The sequence below is a fragment of the Rhinoderma darwinii genome, chromosome 1, assembly GCF_050947455.1.
Source record: "Rhinoderma darwinii isolate aRhiDar2 chromosome 1, aRhiDar2.hap1, whole genome shotgun sequence".
In the NCBI taxonomy this organism is placed as follows: domain Eukaryota; kingdom Metazoa; phylum Chordata; class Amphibia; order Anura; family Rhinodermatidae; genus Rhinoderma; species Rhinoderma darwinii.
In genome coordinates, this window is record NC_134687.1 from 241,915,830 (window position 1) to 241,931,998 (window position 16,169).

Consider the following 16,169-nt stretch of genomic DNA (forward strand, 5'->3'; position numbering starts at 1 on the left):
TAAAGCATATCAGCAATAAGAGGACATACCCTTGAAGTGCAAATGACTTCACGAAGATTGATGTTCATCCAATTGTCACAGCTCACCAAGTGCCCATTGTAAGTTTCGCCATTCTTTAATTCAACCAGCTAATTAGAAAAGGAAAATAAAATATTTAGTACATACTACTCTTTAATACAGACATTCAGACACTACCGCAGCAGGCACATGCCGTCTATTAATTCCATATGCATCTAGTGTCACTGCATTACGGATTTTCCCATTTCTAAAAACCTATCCAAGTAACACAAACCAAAATGATTGAATTTCACTATCGGTGTTACTGCAGGTTTATCAGGTCTTAGAAAATAGATTTAGGAGTACGAGAACAAAGAATTCCAGAATATTTAAAAGTGTATAATAAAAACCCAATAAATACACCCAAACCAAATTTTGTTTGCATGAGACATTGCAGTACGCTTATCAAAGCGTTTATGCAAGGTTTCTGATGGAGCTTCTGATGGTCTTGTTCACATGAGAAAAAAAATTATGCGGATTCTGACACATCTGGTTTTGCTGTAAAGCACATCTATTAAGTTATCAATAAAAAGGCGATATCAATAAAATTCAAAATGTGTAGTTATCATTTTGTAAGGTGCATTCGAAATGTTCTTGAAAAGATATAGTCTTAGGGGGAGTTCACACAGAGTTTTTTGACGAGTTTGACGCGGAAACCGCACCGCAAAACGCGCCAAATGCCTGTAGTTGATTTCAATGGGATACGGAGGAGTTTCTTCTCGCGAGCGGAAAAACCGGCTCACGGGAAAAAGAAGGGACATGCCCTATCTTCGGGCGTTTACGCCTCTGTCCTCCCATTGACATCAATGGGAGGCAGAGAAAGCGTATTTCGCAGCGTTTTATGCCCGCGGCGCTCAATGGCTGCGGGCGAAAAACGCAGCGGAGATCGGCGTGCAGGGAGAGGAAAATCTGCCTCAAACTTCCAAACTGAATTTTGAGGCAGATTTTCCTCCTGCAGAAAACGGAGTGTGAACCCAGCCTGACATTAAAATCAAAGTACTGCACTTATAAAGATCTGATATTTCCCCAGAAAGCAGAAGTTTTCCCAAAACTATGTTAATCTAAATGAGACAACTCACCATAGGGTGGTTCTGGGCAGTCTTCAATAATGATAAAGGAAGCTGCAGAAAACAAAAAGGGGTCAGAGAAACTTCAAGGTAAGAAAAGCTTTTTCACATAACATTTAGCGCAGGGATAGCCAACCTTTTTTGCATGGTGAGCCAATAAAAAAAAAACAAGTATGAACTACAGTGTGTCATGCAAAAAAGAAAGTCATAAACTGTTGCTATGTATGTGACATCAATTAACCCCCTTAATGACCAGCCTATTTTAGGCCTTAAAGAGGCTCTGTCACCACATTATAAGTGCCCCGTCTCCTACATAAGGAGATCGGCGCTGCAATGTAGGTGACAGTAATGCTTTTTATTTAAATAAACGATCTATTTTTACCACTTTATTAGCGGTTTTAGATTTATGCTAATGAGTTGCTTAATGCCCAAGTGGGCGTTGTACAGAGGAGTGTATGACGCTGACCAATCAGCATCATGCACTCCTCTCCATTCATTTACTCAGCGCATAGGGATCCTGCTAGATCCTGCTAGATCCTTATGTGCTGTCTTATACTAACACATTAACAATACTGAAGTGTTTAGACAGTGAATAGACATTCCACGGGATGTCTATTCACAATCTCTGCACTTCATTACTGTTTCTATGGTAGTTACAGCAGAGGAAGCGTGATCTCGTAACCTGTCATTTAGGGCTTGTTTACACGAACGTGTATTACGTCCGTGCAACGCCCGTGATTTTCACGCATGTTGTACGGACCTATGTAAGTCTATGGGGCAGTGCATACAGTCCGTGAGTTTTGCGCAGCACGAGTCCGCTGCGAAAAACTCACGACGTCCTATATTTGTGCGTTGTTCGCGCATCACGCACCCATTGAAGTCAAAGGGTGCGTGAAAACCACGCACGTCACATGGAAGCACTTCCGTGGGACAAGCGTTATTCGCGCAACAGCTGTCAAACTATGAATGTCAACAGAAAAGCCGCCACGTGCTTTTCTGTTTACAAACATCCAAACGGAGTGTCATAATGATGGCGGCTGCGCGAAAACCACGCAGCCGCGCATCATATGGTGATGACACACGGAGCGGTTAAGTGCCTTTTGTGCACGCAAAATGCCGCGTTTTTTGCGGGTGCAAAACGCACACGCTCGTGTAAACCAGGCCTTACCGCGTAATCTCGGGAGATTGTGGTAGTTACAGCAGAGGACGCGTAATCTCGCGAGATTACGCAGTAAATGACAGGTTACAACGAGATCACGCTTCCTCTGCTGTAACTACCATAGAAACAGTACCGAAGTGCAGAGATTGTGAATAGACATCCCGTGGAATGTCTATTCACTGTCTAAACACTTCACTATTGTTAATGAGTTAGTATAAGACAGCACATAAGGATCTAGCAGGATCCCTATGCGCTGAGTAAATGAATGGAGAGGAGTGCATGACGCTGATTGGTCACTGATTGGTCAGCGTCATACACTCCCCTGTAAAACGCCCACATGGTCTAAAGTAAAAATACGCCCACTTGGACATTAAGCAACTCATTAGCATAAATCTAAAAACGCTAATAAAGTGGTAAAAATAGATCGTTTTTTTTTTAAATAAAAAGCACTGCTGTCACCTACATTATAGCGCCAATCTCCTTATGTAGGAGATAGGGCACTTATAATGTGGAGTCTCTTTAATAACCAAGCCATTTTTTAAAGGAACAGTGTCATCACAAATTTTTTTTTCATATGTTAAAGATGTTTATATTTATTTGTGTGTTTGTGTTTTACTTTTTCTTATTTTTACACTTTTTCTTCCCTATGGGGGCTGCCATTTTTTGTTCCATTTCTGTATGTGTCGATTAACGACACATACAGACATGGAATACGGCAGCCACAGTCCCATAGGGACTGCGAACGGCTCCCGTCCCATCCACTTCTGTGTACGCCGTCTGTGTGGGAACTGCGCATGCGCCGCTCCCACACAGTCCAATTTGAAATTGGCGCCGTCCGGCGCCATTTTCCTGTGGACCGGAAGTCGCGGCCGGACAGTAAGATTACTACATCCGGTCGCGGCTTCCGGACTTGTGCACTTGGACCAGCAGCAGCAGACGGAGCGGACGGGCCGGAGGGAGCCGCGGCGGCAGGAGCAGGTAAGAGATTTCAATGTATGTTCGTGTTTGTGTACATTTACTACTGTATGTAAACCTACTACACTGTGTGTTAGCTCAAAAAATGGCAACACACAGTGTAGGAGGTTAGACCGTTCAAACCCCTCGTTTATCCCGGCACTAGCCAGGATAAAGGAGGGGGGGATGCTGAAAACTTCACTAGAGCGAGGGCTTTTCACCCAATTTTGCAATGCTGCAATTTTGGGAATAGCTCAATCTAGTGACCAGCAATGGGAAATATTATAAATTAGAATCTAATTTATAATATTTCCTGACTCGTGAAAAAAAAATAAAAAATTTGAACAATGTTTAATCACCTACACACTAAATGATTAATTAAAAAAAAAAAAAAAAACATGTTTTTCTGGCAACACATTCCCTTTAAGTTTTTCCATCGTCACATTCGAAGAGCTATAACTTTTTTTATTTTTGCGTCGACATAGCTGTATAAGGTCTTGTTTTTTGCGGGACAAGTTGTAATTTTTTAATAGCACCATTTTGGAGTACATAGAATTTATTGATTAACTTTTATTAACTTTTTTTTGGGGGGGGGGATAGAAAAAAACAATTTTGACACTTTTTTGCATCCTAAGTTTGCGCCGTTTACCGTGTGGTATAAATAACACAATAACTTCTTTCAGCGGGATGTTGCGATTGCAATGATACCAAATTTATATAGATTTTGTATGTTTTACTACTTTTACACAGTGAAAAAAACTTTTTTTTTCAAATAATTTGTTTTTGTGTCTCCATATCTTTATTTTTTCGCTGGTGCAGTTATATGAGGGTTTTTTTTTTTTGCGGGACTTGTAGTTTTTATCAGTTCCATTTTGGAGTAGATGCGACTTTTTGATCACTTTTTATCAAATTTTTTTAAAGGCTGGATTTAAAGCAAACAGCAATTTTTGCTTGGTTTTTAATTTTATTTTTTACGACGTTCACCGTGCTGGTTAAATGATTTAATAAGTTTATAGTTGGGGTCGTTACGGACGTGGCGATACCAAATATGTGTAACTTTTTAACTTTATTTTGTTTTTTAATAATAAAGCAGTTTGTAAGGGAAAAAAAAGTGGGTGGTTTCTCAGTTTTGTTTTTTTTCACTTTTTATTAAACTTTTTTTGTTTTTTTTACTTTTTTACTAGTCCCACTAGGGGACTTCACTATGCGATCGCATTTATAATACACTGCAATACTTCTGTATTGCAGTGTATTATACCTGTCCGTGTAAAACCTTTGTCATGACCTAGCAGGCATTCACTATAGGCAGAACTGGGGGCCTTTATTAGGCCTCCGGCTGCCACCGGAAACACAGACACTCGGCGATCTTATCGCTGGGTGCTGGTGGGATGAGAGGGAGCTCCCTCCCTCTCCAAAACCACTCAGCTGCGGCGCACGCTATTGAGCTCCGCATCTGAAGGGTTAAATGGGTGAGATCGATACGGATATCGATCTCACCCATTCGAGCAGGGATGCCCCAAGCCCTCAACTACCTCTCGCAGCTGAGAGCAGGGAGATTTAACGGCTCCCTGCTCTGTTTACTTATTCGGATGCAGCGCCGTGAAAAGGCTACTGCATCGGCAGCCGTAAAAACACTATGGGGCGGTCACTAACGGGTTAAACGTACATTTCAGTGTGAGCCTTGTCCCTGACTTTCTTTGCAAAGATGATCACAAGCCGTGGGCTACACGCACATGTTGCGTATTTTGCAGTGGAAAACACACACCAAAACCACAGCAACATGCAGGAAATTTGAAGGTACAAACCACACCAGGCGTTTTTTTTGGTGCGGTTTTTACGCTTTGATTCGTAAAGCGCTGCGTTTTCATGCTGCGTGTTTGGGCGCGATTTTCCTCTGCAATAGGTATATAGAATTCGCAAGCGGAAACACAAGATAAATTGAAATGCTGCGGATTTTAAAACCCACACCGCAGGTCAATATACGTATGGAAAAATACTGCAGCGTGTACATGAGATTTCCTGGAATCTCAGTCTATGCTGGTACAGTATTACGCTGCAGTTTTGCTGCACGTAATACACATCGTGTGCATTGACCCTTACTGTGATCTGCAGGAAGCCGGCTACATGAGTGGCTGAGGATGGAATTCATGTGTGAGAAGATCTGCTCACAGATACTCATAGGAGAGAGCGGCTACTAATCACAAGCTTGCGGGGGGCTGCTCACAGGAGAGGAGCGGCTACTAATCACAAGCTTGCGGGGGGCTGCTCACAGGAGAGGAGCGGCTACTAATCACAAGCTTGCGGGGGGCTGCTCACAGGAGAGGAGCGGCTACTAATCACAAGCTTGCGGGGGGCTGCTCACAGGAGAGGAGCGGCTACTAATCACAAGCTTGCGGGGGGCTGCTCACAGGAGAGGAGCGGCTTCTAATCACAAGCTTGCGGGGGGCTGCTCACAGGAGAGGAGCGGCTACTAATCACAAGCTTGCGGGGGGCTGCTCACAGGAGAGGAGCGGCTACTAATCACAAGCTTGTGGGGGGCTGCTCACAGGAGAGGAGCGGCTACTAAACACAAGCTTGTGGGGGGCTGCTCACAGGAGAGGAGCGGCTACTAAACACAAGCTTGTGGGGGGCTGCTCACAGGAGAGGAGCGGCTTCTAAACACAAGCTTGTGGGGGGCTGCTCACAGGAGGGGAGCGGCTTCTAAACACAAGCTTGTGGGGGGCTGCTCACAGGAGGGGAGCGGCTACTAAACACCAGCTTGTAGGGGGGTGCTCACAGGAGAGGAGTGGCTACTAAAGACCACCTTGTAGGGGGCACCGCACAGGAGGAAGCGGCTACTAAAAACCAGCTTGTAGGGGGGTGCCCACAGGAGGGAGCGGCTACTAAACACAAGCTTGTAGGGGGGGGGTGCTCACAGGAGGGAGCGGCTACTAAACACCAGCTTGTAGGGGGCTGCTCACAGGAGAGGAGCGGCTACTAAACACCAGCTTGTAGGGGGCTGCGCACAGGAGAGAGCAGCTACTAAACACCAACTTGTAGGGGGCTGCGCACAGGAGAGGAGTGGCTACTAAACACCAGCTTGTAGGGGGGTGCTCACCGGAGGGAGCGGCTACTAAACACCAGCTTGTAGGGGGGGTCCGCACAGGAGAGAGCGGCTACTAAACACCAACTTGTAGGGGGGTGCGCACAGGAGAGAGCGGCTACTAAACACCAGCTTGTAGGGGGTGCGCACATGAGAGAGCGGCTACTAAACACCAGCTTGTAGGGGGGGTGCGCACAGGAGAGAGCGGCTACTAAACACCAGCTTGTAGGGGGGTGCGCACAGGAGAGAGCGGCTACTAAACACCAGCTTGTAGGGGGTGCGCACATGAGAGAGCGGCTACTAAACACCAGCTTGTAGGGGGGGTGCGCACAGGAGAGTGGCTACTAAACACCAGCTTGTAGGGGGGGTGCGCACAGGAGAGAGCGGCTACTAAACACCAGCTTGTAGGGGCTGCTCACAGGAGGGAGCAACTACTAAACACCAGCTTGTAGGGGGGTGCGCACAGGAGGGAGCAGCTACTAAACACCAGCTTGTAGGGGGGTGCTCACAAGAGGGAGCAGTTACTAAACACCAGCTTGTAGGGGGGTGCTCACAGGCGGGAGTGGCTACTAAACACCAGCTTGTGGCAACGGGGGGGGGGGGGGGCTCTACAGAGATTTTCCTGGGGGGTGCTAAACACTTGCGTGGGGGCTGACAAAAAGCTGCTCAGAAGATTTTTATATTTTCAGTGATTTCTAATAACTTCATAACTTGTATCTCTTATTTTACAGGTAAACCTGTAATGGCGGCGGAGGCGGCGACGACGAGGAGAACAGAGGCTTGTCAGCGCTGAACAGGACAAAGAGCATACAGCCAAGCACACAACACAGCACCATCCAGTGTTCAGCGGCAAGAAATACAAGCAGCAGAGCTTCGTTCTATCAGCGATCTGATCAAATTGAAACCCCGCTCTGCCGACCTAAGAAAGCAGCATTACCTTTGCTCTAACCCGCTCTGCCCCAGTCTCCCCGCGCTCTCTCCGTTTCTAGCGCCGCAGCATACAACGGCCCTGGACACGGGGAGAGATCAAGGCACCGGGTGCCAGCTGTGGCATGGGTACTGAAGGTTGCCGCCCCTGATTTATTGGTTAGAAAACAAAAGCAACTAAAAAGGGACATGCCCAGAAATCTACACTTCTGTTTTGTGTTGAAAACTATCACAGGGTGTTGTGATTTACTTCCTATAATAGCCGTTCTGCTCTCGACCTCTTGTAGTGGGGCTCAGAAAGAAGATAACTTATAGAAGCCATCATTTAGTCACAATCACCCAGGCTTTCAAATGGTTCCCTGCTCTCACTGTGGCTCCTCCAATTTTATGCGGTATTCCCACCTCGGAAATTTATGGCTCTCTGTGCTACACTGTTTCCAAAGTGAATAAAAATTTCAGAAAGTGAAAGAACCTTTCCCCTGCCCATACATGTGCAGCATGTAATAAGCAGGGCTTCACAAGCATGGTCTCACTTAAAAAAAAAAAAATCCTATTTTCCTCCGTTATTTACATATTGGTGCCGTTATATTTGGCACCCGATATGTAAATAAGCCCCTGAATGGTCAATGTGGTGTTATTGCTGCAGACGACACTGTTCTTGCTGTAAAGGGGAAGCCGCAAAATGAAAACATAGCCTTGGACATACACATTTTATGAGGCGTTTCCTTTCTCTTACAGTAAGGGCTCATTCAGACGAGCGTATAAGTTGTCCTTGAAACAACAGTGATCACACGGACTTCTGTATTTCAAAGCGTGGTTTCAACGGAGCGTGTGAAGGGTCCAAGAAAAAAATAGGACATGTCCCATTTTCTTGCGTTTCACGCATCCCCCCCATAGACTCTAATCCGTGATAACGCGTCCTGCACGGGTGCACCTCGGACGTGAAAAACTCATTCTGTTGCGGATGTTTACATAAAAAAAAACATTGATTTCAATGGGTTTTATTTTTGCATCAGTCTTGCTCAATTGGGCTCCATTCCGTCAGGTTTCCGTTTTATCGACAGAAAAAAAATACCATAGTCTGCGCCTCTATTGTTTCCGTCAAAAATTAGGGAAACCTGACGGAAAGGAGCTTTCCGTTTCTGTTTTTAACATTAAAGTCAACGGATGACAGATACAAACTGATATGCCATCCGTTTGTATCAGTTATGCATTACTTTTAACCCGTTAGTGACCGGCCCATCGTGTTTCTACGTCGGTCACTAACGGGCCTTATTCCAATGCCATAGACTTTTTACGTTGCGGCATCGGAATAAGTTTACAGAGCTGTCAAATCTCCCTGCTCTCAGCTGCTAGAGGCAGCTGAGGGCTGGGGGCATCCCTGCTCTGCCGTGTGAGATCGATATTAGTATCGATCTCACACGTTTAACCCCTCAGATGCGGTGCTCAATCGCCGAGTGTCTGTGTCTGCGATGGCAGGCGGGGGCCTAATAAAGGCTCCCAGGTCTGCCTGTAGTGTATGCCTGCTAGGTCATGCCTCTGGCATGACCTAGCAGATGCCTGTCCGTTTTAAACGGACAGGCATAATACACTGCAATACAGAAGTATTGCAGTGTATTATAAATGCGATCGCAGAATCGCATATTAAAGTCCCCTAATGGGACTAGTAAAAAAGTTTTAAAAAAGTTTAATAAAGTTAATTTAAAAAAAAATGTGAAAAAAAATGAAAAACCCAGCTTTTCCCCTTACAAAATGCTTTACTATTAAAAAAACAAAATAAAGTTAAAAAGTTACACATATTTGGTATCGCCGCGTCCGTAACGACCCCGACTATAAATCTATTACATTATTTAACCCGCACGGTGAACGCCGTAAATTTTTTTTTATAAAAAACTATGGAAAAATTGCTGTTTTCTGTGAATACTGACTTTAAAAAAATGTGATAAAAAGTGATCAAAAAGTCGCATCTACTCCAAAATAGTACCAATAAAAACTACAAGTCTTCCTGCAAAAAAAAAGCCCTCACACAACCGCATCGGCGAAAAAATAAAAACGTTACGGCTCTTCAAATATGGAGACACAAAAACAAATAATTTTGAAAAAAAAGCGTTTTTACTGTGTAAAAGTAGTAAAACATACGATTGCAACGATACCAAATTTGTATCAACCCACTGAATAAAGTTATTATGTTATTTATACCACACGGTAAACGGCGTAGATTTAGGACGCAAAAAAAGAGTGGCAAAATTTCAGATTTTTTTCTATTCCCCCCCCCAAAAAAAAAGTTAATAAAAGTTAATCAATAAATAATATGTACCTAAAAATGGTGCTATTAAAAAATACAACTTGTCCCGCAAAAAAACAAGACCTTATACAGCTATGTCGACGCAAAAATAAAAAAGTTATAGCTCTTGGAATGCGACGATTGAAAAACGTAAAAAATAGCTTGGTCATTAAGGTCCAAAATAGGCTGGTCATTAAGGGGTTAATGGATCTAGTTTATTTCTGTACATGCACAGACTAAAAATGAAAGCAAGAAAGATGCAAAGATAAAAACGGATCCATTAAAAAACAGAGTAGAACTGATGACAAACAGAAAGAAAAGTCCGTTTTTTCTTGACGGATCCGTAACGGATCAGTAAAAAACGCGTCCGCCTCCCATTGAAATCAATGCGAGGCATTTTCGGCCGTTTTTTGGCGCTGTTTCCATGTAAAAAAGACGGGTAAAAAAACCTGTGCGAACAGGGACTTACGGAGCGTAATTTTACGCTCCGTTTTTTTTAAAACCGTGGCGTAAAAATACGCCCCGTATGAACTAAATGATGTTTTTCCCATTGATTTCAAAGGGCAGATGTTTGTAGGCGTTCAGCTTCCGTAAACGCCCCGAAATACGCCTGAAAACACTGCGTGTGAACATACCCTCACACTAAAATACACTGTTTTAGGCCCCATACACACGACCGTAGAATTCGTCCGTAATTATGGACCGATTCACTTCTATTGCCCACGGACACCTTCCCGTATATTTCCGGGAAGGTGTCCTTGTCAGAGAAAGACCCCGCAAAAGATAGGAACCCCAGCAATGGCAAATACGAAGCGGAAGACGCGCTCGTGAGCCGCTTCGTTTCAGTTCGGCTTTTTCCGGAAATCGACATAGCGGTGTACGGGCTCAATAGAAAGTCTATGAGCCCGTATACCAATACATCGGCTTTCCGGAAATAGCTGAACAAAAACTAAGCGGCTCAGCGCTCACACGAGGCCTTCTGCAGCTTCGTTTTAGCGATTGGTGGGGGTCTCAGTGCTCAGACCCCCACCGATCAAAACTTCTGATATGCCAGAAGTCTGTTGTACGTTTAGTTACAATTAAGATTATCCTGATTATAAACTAGGAACATACATATATTCTTTTATGAGGATGGTACAGTATAACTGCATGAAAACGCGTCAGTAGCGGACACAGACAGCATGGGCTTACGGTGCAAAAAAGGTACATGGGGCCTTTGTTATGGGACCTGGATTTTGTGGAGAGCGAGGCGCTCACCATAGAGCTCCTTTCTAGCGTCCGTTAATGGTGTGACAATTTGTTAGTCAGTGACATGCTTCAGTGGGCTATCCGTTTTTTTAACGAATAGAATACTGACCCATTCATTTCTAGGGGGGCCATGAACACTTCCGTTACTTTAACGGTTCCGTGCGTCCGTTCCGCAAAAAATAGAACAGGTCCTACTCCCATCTGTTTTTTGTGGATCAGTCTTGGCCTTTCTATTCATTTGGTCCGTTAAAACAGACGGCACACGAAAGCCATCCGTGTGCGCTCCGTGTTGCATGGCTGTATATTTGGCAACAGATGTGCGCTTGAGGCCTTTTAACCCGTTAGTGACCGCCAATACGCCTTTTAACGGCGGCCACTAACGGGCTTTATTCTGATGCATATGCCTTTTTACGGCACTGCATCAGGATAAGTAAACAGAGCAGGGAGCGTCAAATCTCCCTGCTCTCAGCTGCCAGAGGCAGCTGAAGGCTGGGGGCGTCCCTGCTCTGCCGTGTGAGATCAATATAAGTATCGATCTCACCCGTTTAACCCCGTTTATTGCAGTGTATTATAATAGCGATCGGAGAATCGCATATTAAAGTCCCCTAGTGGGACTAGTAAAAAAGTTTAAAAAAAGTTTAATAAAGTTAATTTAAAAAAAGTGAAAAAAAAAATGAAAAACCCAGCTTTTCCCATTACAAAATGCTTTACTATTAAAAAACCAAAATAAAGTAAAAACGTTACGCATATTTGGTATCGCCGCGTCCGTAACGACCCCGACTATAAATCTATAACATTATTTAACCCGCACGGTGAACGCCGTAAAAAATTCAACAAAAAACTATGGAAAAATTGCTGTTTTATGTGAATCCTGACTTTAAAAAAATGTGACAAAAAGTGATCAAAAAGTCGCATCTGCTCCAAAATAGTACCAATAAAAACTACAAGTCTTCCCGCAAAAAAAAAGCCCTCACAACCGCATCGGCAAAAAAATAAAAACGTTACGGCTCTTCAAATATGGAGACACAAAACCAAATATTTTTGAAAAAAAAGCGTTTTTACTGTGTAAAAGTAGTAAAACATACAAAAACTATACAAATTTGGTATCGTTGCAATCGCAACACCCCGCTGAATAAAGTTAGTGTTATTTATACCACACGGTAAACGGCGTAGATTTAAGACGCGAAAACGAGTGGCGAAATTTCAGTTTTTTTTCTATTCCCCCCCAAAAAAAGTTAATAAAAGTTAATTAATAAATAATATGTCCGCCAAAATGGTGCTAATAAAAAATACAACTTGTCCCGCAAAAAAACAAGACCTTATACAGCTATGTCGACGCAAAAATAAAAAGGTTATAGCTCTTGGAATGAGACGATGGAAAAGCGTAAAAAATGGCTTGGTCATTAAGGTTTAAAATAGGCTGGTCATTAAGGGGTTAAGCCATTATTATTTATAGTAGACCTTTCAAATGCAATCAGTTTTAGGCCCCCTGCGTACAGCCATAGCCGTGTGCACGGTCCGCGATTACGGCACAGACAGGCCGTGCTCACAAGTTATAGTAGTACGGCCGATAAATGCAAAAAATAGGACATCCTATTTTTTGCAGGTCATTTCTACGGCCAAGACACACACCCGCAAATATGCGGGAAGGTGTCCGTGGCCCATAGAAATGAATGGATCAGTATTTTCATCCGCAATTACAGACCCGCAAGGCCTCATGCACACGGCCGTGCACGTAATCACGGCACGCGATTGCGAGCACGGCCAGCCACCGACGGATGCATTTTCGGGCCGTGCTCCCATACAAAGTAGATTTTTTACGGTGTGCATGGGGCCTAACCGTGGATAAAAAAGGTGTGTGCACGAGGAGCTGCACATTATATCACCTGAAAACGCCATTTACAGCTCTAATGCATGACCTGGCATCTGTGACCTTCATTGAGGACAGCAAGGTGTAATAAACTTTGATACCAATACCAAGTGAAATACCCGAGTACGGTCTGCAGATAAAACTCTAGTTCACCGTATATATTTCATATATAAAAATCCGGCTCACAGCACATACTCAGGATTAGTGAGGCAATACCGGCACACGTAGGATATGACTGCATTTTGTGCACGCTTAGAACCCTTTTTGAATTGCATGACAGCGAGTATCACAACCTCACCATTTTCCCTCCGTCCCACGTTCCCGGGCGGCGACTTCCGTTCCTTGGACGATTGTTATAGGGCAATATACCGACTTCCGACGGACAGCTCGCAGCACCAATAAGGGAGCACGTAGTCCCATAAAGAACGTGTGACTCGCAAACTGCTACATGGGTGCTAAAACCTACATTGGCGGCCATTTTTCCGGAGTCAGGTTGTATGCGAATCGTTCAAGATGCTAGCCAAAATGGCCGCTGTACCGAAGACGCTGCAAATCTTTCATAGACATAGAATAGATAAAAATCTGTATTACCATACACAGTGATTATAAAATAACATATACTGTATGAGTGAGCAATTTCCTATCTAGGCAATTGACTTTTTTCCTCTAATGGTCTGGTCCAGTACTGGGGTAGGAACCAGTCAGTTCATATAGGAACACGCCATTTCCCATCCTTTCCAAGGATGCCCCCTAGTGGTCGATTCAGGTGTAAGGATAGACTTGTCATGTGGGAAAGAGTTTTTTCCATATTTTGAAAGGACCTCTTCGTTTTCTCTAGTGGTAAGATCCTTTTGGGTGCAGTAACACGCGGCAGAAATTTCTGCAACACATATTGCGTGTGTGAACTTATACTTAGGCCTTATTCACAAGAACGTTGAATACGTCCGTTTGACGGCCGTTAAAACAATCGGCGTCACACGGACATATGCAATTCAATGGGGCCATTCAGACATGCAGTGTTTTAAATGCAGCGTGTTTCCGTTGCGTGAAACTCACTGCATGTCCTATTCTTGTGCGTATTTTGTGCATCACACACCCATTGAAGTCAATGGGTGCGTGAAAATCGCGGACAGCACACGGACACACATCCGTGTGCTGTCCGTGACTCACGCACAAGTTAATAAGAGATGAAGAGAAAAAAAATTTAAAATAAAGAAATGTGTACATAAACAGACATCAACAACTGATGCCACGCAGAACATACCCGGATGCCACACGGAACTGCAACGCATTACAAACGTGCCGTTTTTTTGCGGACGCAAAACAGACACGTTCGTCTGTATAAGGCCTTAGATTATGTTGACACATAGCGAAAATGCTGAAGATTTTCCAGGAAATGACACAGCGTGTTAAAGTAGCAGCAAAGTGCATAAGATTTTAACAAATCTCATCCACGTGCGGCAGATAATCTCCATGCAGAAATTGACCTGCGGTGCAGATTTTAAAATCTGCAGTATGTAAATTTCTGTTGCAAATTTCACTCCGTTCAGTGAGAGGGGTGAAATCAGCAACAAATTCTACAGCAAAATAAAATTTGCAGATTTTCTTCACTATGTTTGAAAATAGCCTTTGGCCAGGATCACACACCGTTTTGATGCACTTTTTGCCTCAGTTTTTTTTAGCCAAACACAGAAGTGGATACAAAAGGAAGGGGATGCATCAGTCTTTTAATTATACCTTTTCTTCCTTTTGGATCCGCTTTGGCTTAAAAAAAATAGAGCCAAAACTGCCTGTGTGAATACGCCCATAGCATACTTTCCAATTGTCCCAAGTTCGCCGGGACGGTCCCGAATTTACAGAGACAGTCCTGACAAATCACTGTCCCGGAACTTCTCCCGGCAAATGCTACCTTCAATTGTATCTGCGTCCTCAGGACACAGATACAGTTGAATACTATGGCAGAGCAGGAAACTTTCCGCTTCCTGCTCTGCCAGCAGTGGGTGCACCAAATCCCACACAATTTTAGAATTACCTCCCAGTAAGGGGGGGGGGGGATGCATTATAGGGGCTGAATACTGGTGTCCTTCCCTTCATATATCCTAAATTTGTAAGTATACCCTGATGCCCTCTCACACAGCTTATACATATTCACGCCATACCTTGCCCTCTTACTCGGCAGGTGCTGGCGGAATTCAAGCCTCCCTTTAAAATGTACCAAAAGACTCATCAATTGAAATACACTTGGGAAAACCGGGCACTGAAATGGTCTAATAGGGGTCTAAGTTTATATAAACTGTCAAAACTGGGGTCATCTCAGGGTGGGCACTGCTCATTATCATTATAATTAATAACCTCCTAATGCAAAAATAATAATGGGCTAGGTAATGTCCCTACGGAACAACCTACATATAGGTTCACATAGGCCTCCCATACCTGACACGATCGGATGTCCCGGGGGACCTGTTTCTCGGTATTTGGGAGAGGCAGGTTTTTCATGGAGATGGCGCTCGCGCCGCTGACCATGTGCAGTTCTGGCTCCGTTACATAGACAATATTCTGTTTGTGTAGCAGGGTTCCGAGTGTGAGCTGAGGAGGTTTATGCAGCAATTGAATGTGAATCAGGTTAATGTTAAACTAAGATATACCTTTCACAGACATAAAATTGAATTCTTGGACATTGTAATCTTTACTGACGAGTGCGGATTTCTCCAAACGGATGTCTTCCATAAATCTACCTCCGTCAATTCACTGCTGCATGCCTCTTCCTCTCACACACCGTCTACAGTAAAAGCCATCCCAGTTGGTGAGTTCCTCAGGATGAGGCGGATCTGCTCCACTGACCATCTATTCGAACAACAATCTGCGGATCTTAAATATAGATTTTAAAACGGGATACAGCAAAAGGTCTATCAAAGCAGGATACCGTAGAGCTAAAAATACACCCTGTACTGATCTTTTAAGAACTAAAACCCGCAGAACAGGAGAAACCGCTATAAGGTTTATTACCACTTATAACAATTGATGGGAGGAAATGCGAACAATTCTAGGGCGACACTCGTCCATTCTAAGAACTGAACCAGCCCTGGCTCTCTGTCTTAGTGAAAGACCAATGATGACGGCCAAGAGAAGCAGAAATCTTGGAGATCTCCTAGTAAAAAGCCATTATACGCCAAAAAAAGTGAATTATTTTGGATCACGGGGACAAAGGGTAGGCTGCTATCCTTGCAGTAATTGTGTTGCATGCCCGAATATTAGTAGGGCGACAAAATTTGAAACAGTTGATGGCTCCTGATCTTTTGATGTTAGAGATTACATCTCCTGCAGCACTACGCATGTAATTTACTATGCTGTGTGTGGGTTTCCGAAGGTATACGTAGGTCTGACTTCCAGGGAGTTAAGAGTACGCACAAGAGAACACGTGCAGGATATTGTTGGAGCAAGTGCCATAGACGATCTTACAGAGCTGAAAACCCTGCCAAGGCAATTTAAATTGTGCCACGGATGTAATCCAAAATCTTTAA

General features: G+C 43.9%; 1 protein-coding gene across 2 annotated transcripts in view; it reads right to left on the minus strand.

The window, feature by feature from the left end:
* Nucleotides 1–13,141, minus strand: part of LSM4 (LSM4 homolog, U6 small nuclear RNA and mRNA degradation associated) — a 49,332-nt gene extending 36,191 nt beyond the window's left edge. Inside the window, exons 1-3 of one of the 2 annotated variants that reach the window (XM_075863151.1) lie at nt 12,947–13,141; nt 1,137–1,178; nt 30–128 (exon numbers count right to left, since the gene is read on the minus strand). In XM_075863151.1, coding sequence (XP_075719266.1) covers nt 30–128; nt 1,137–1,178; nt 12,947–13,126 — 321 coding nt within the window. In that variant the 5' untranslated portion in view covers nt 13,127–13,141. Of the gene's footprint in view, nt 1–29; nt 129–1,136; nt 1,179–12,843; nt 12,867–12,946 lie in introns of those variants that run through there. The other variant, XM_075863161.1, reaches the window with a different exon arrangement.
* Nucleotides 13,142–16,169: the final 3,028 nt, after the last annotated feature.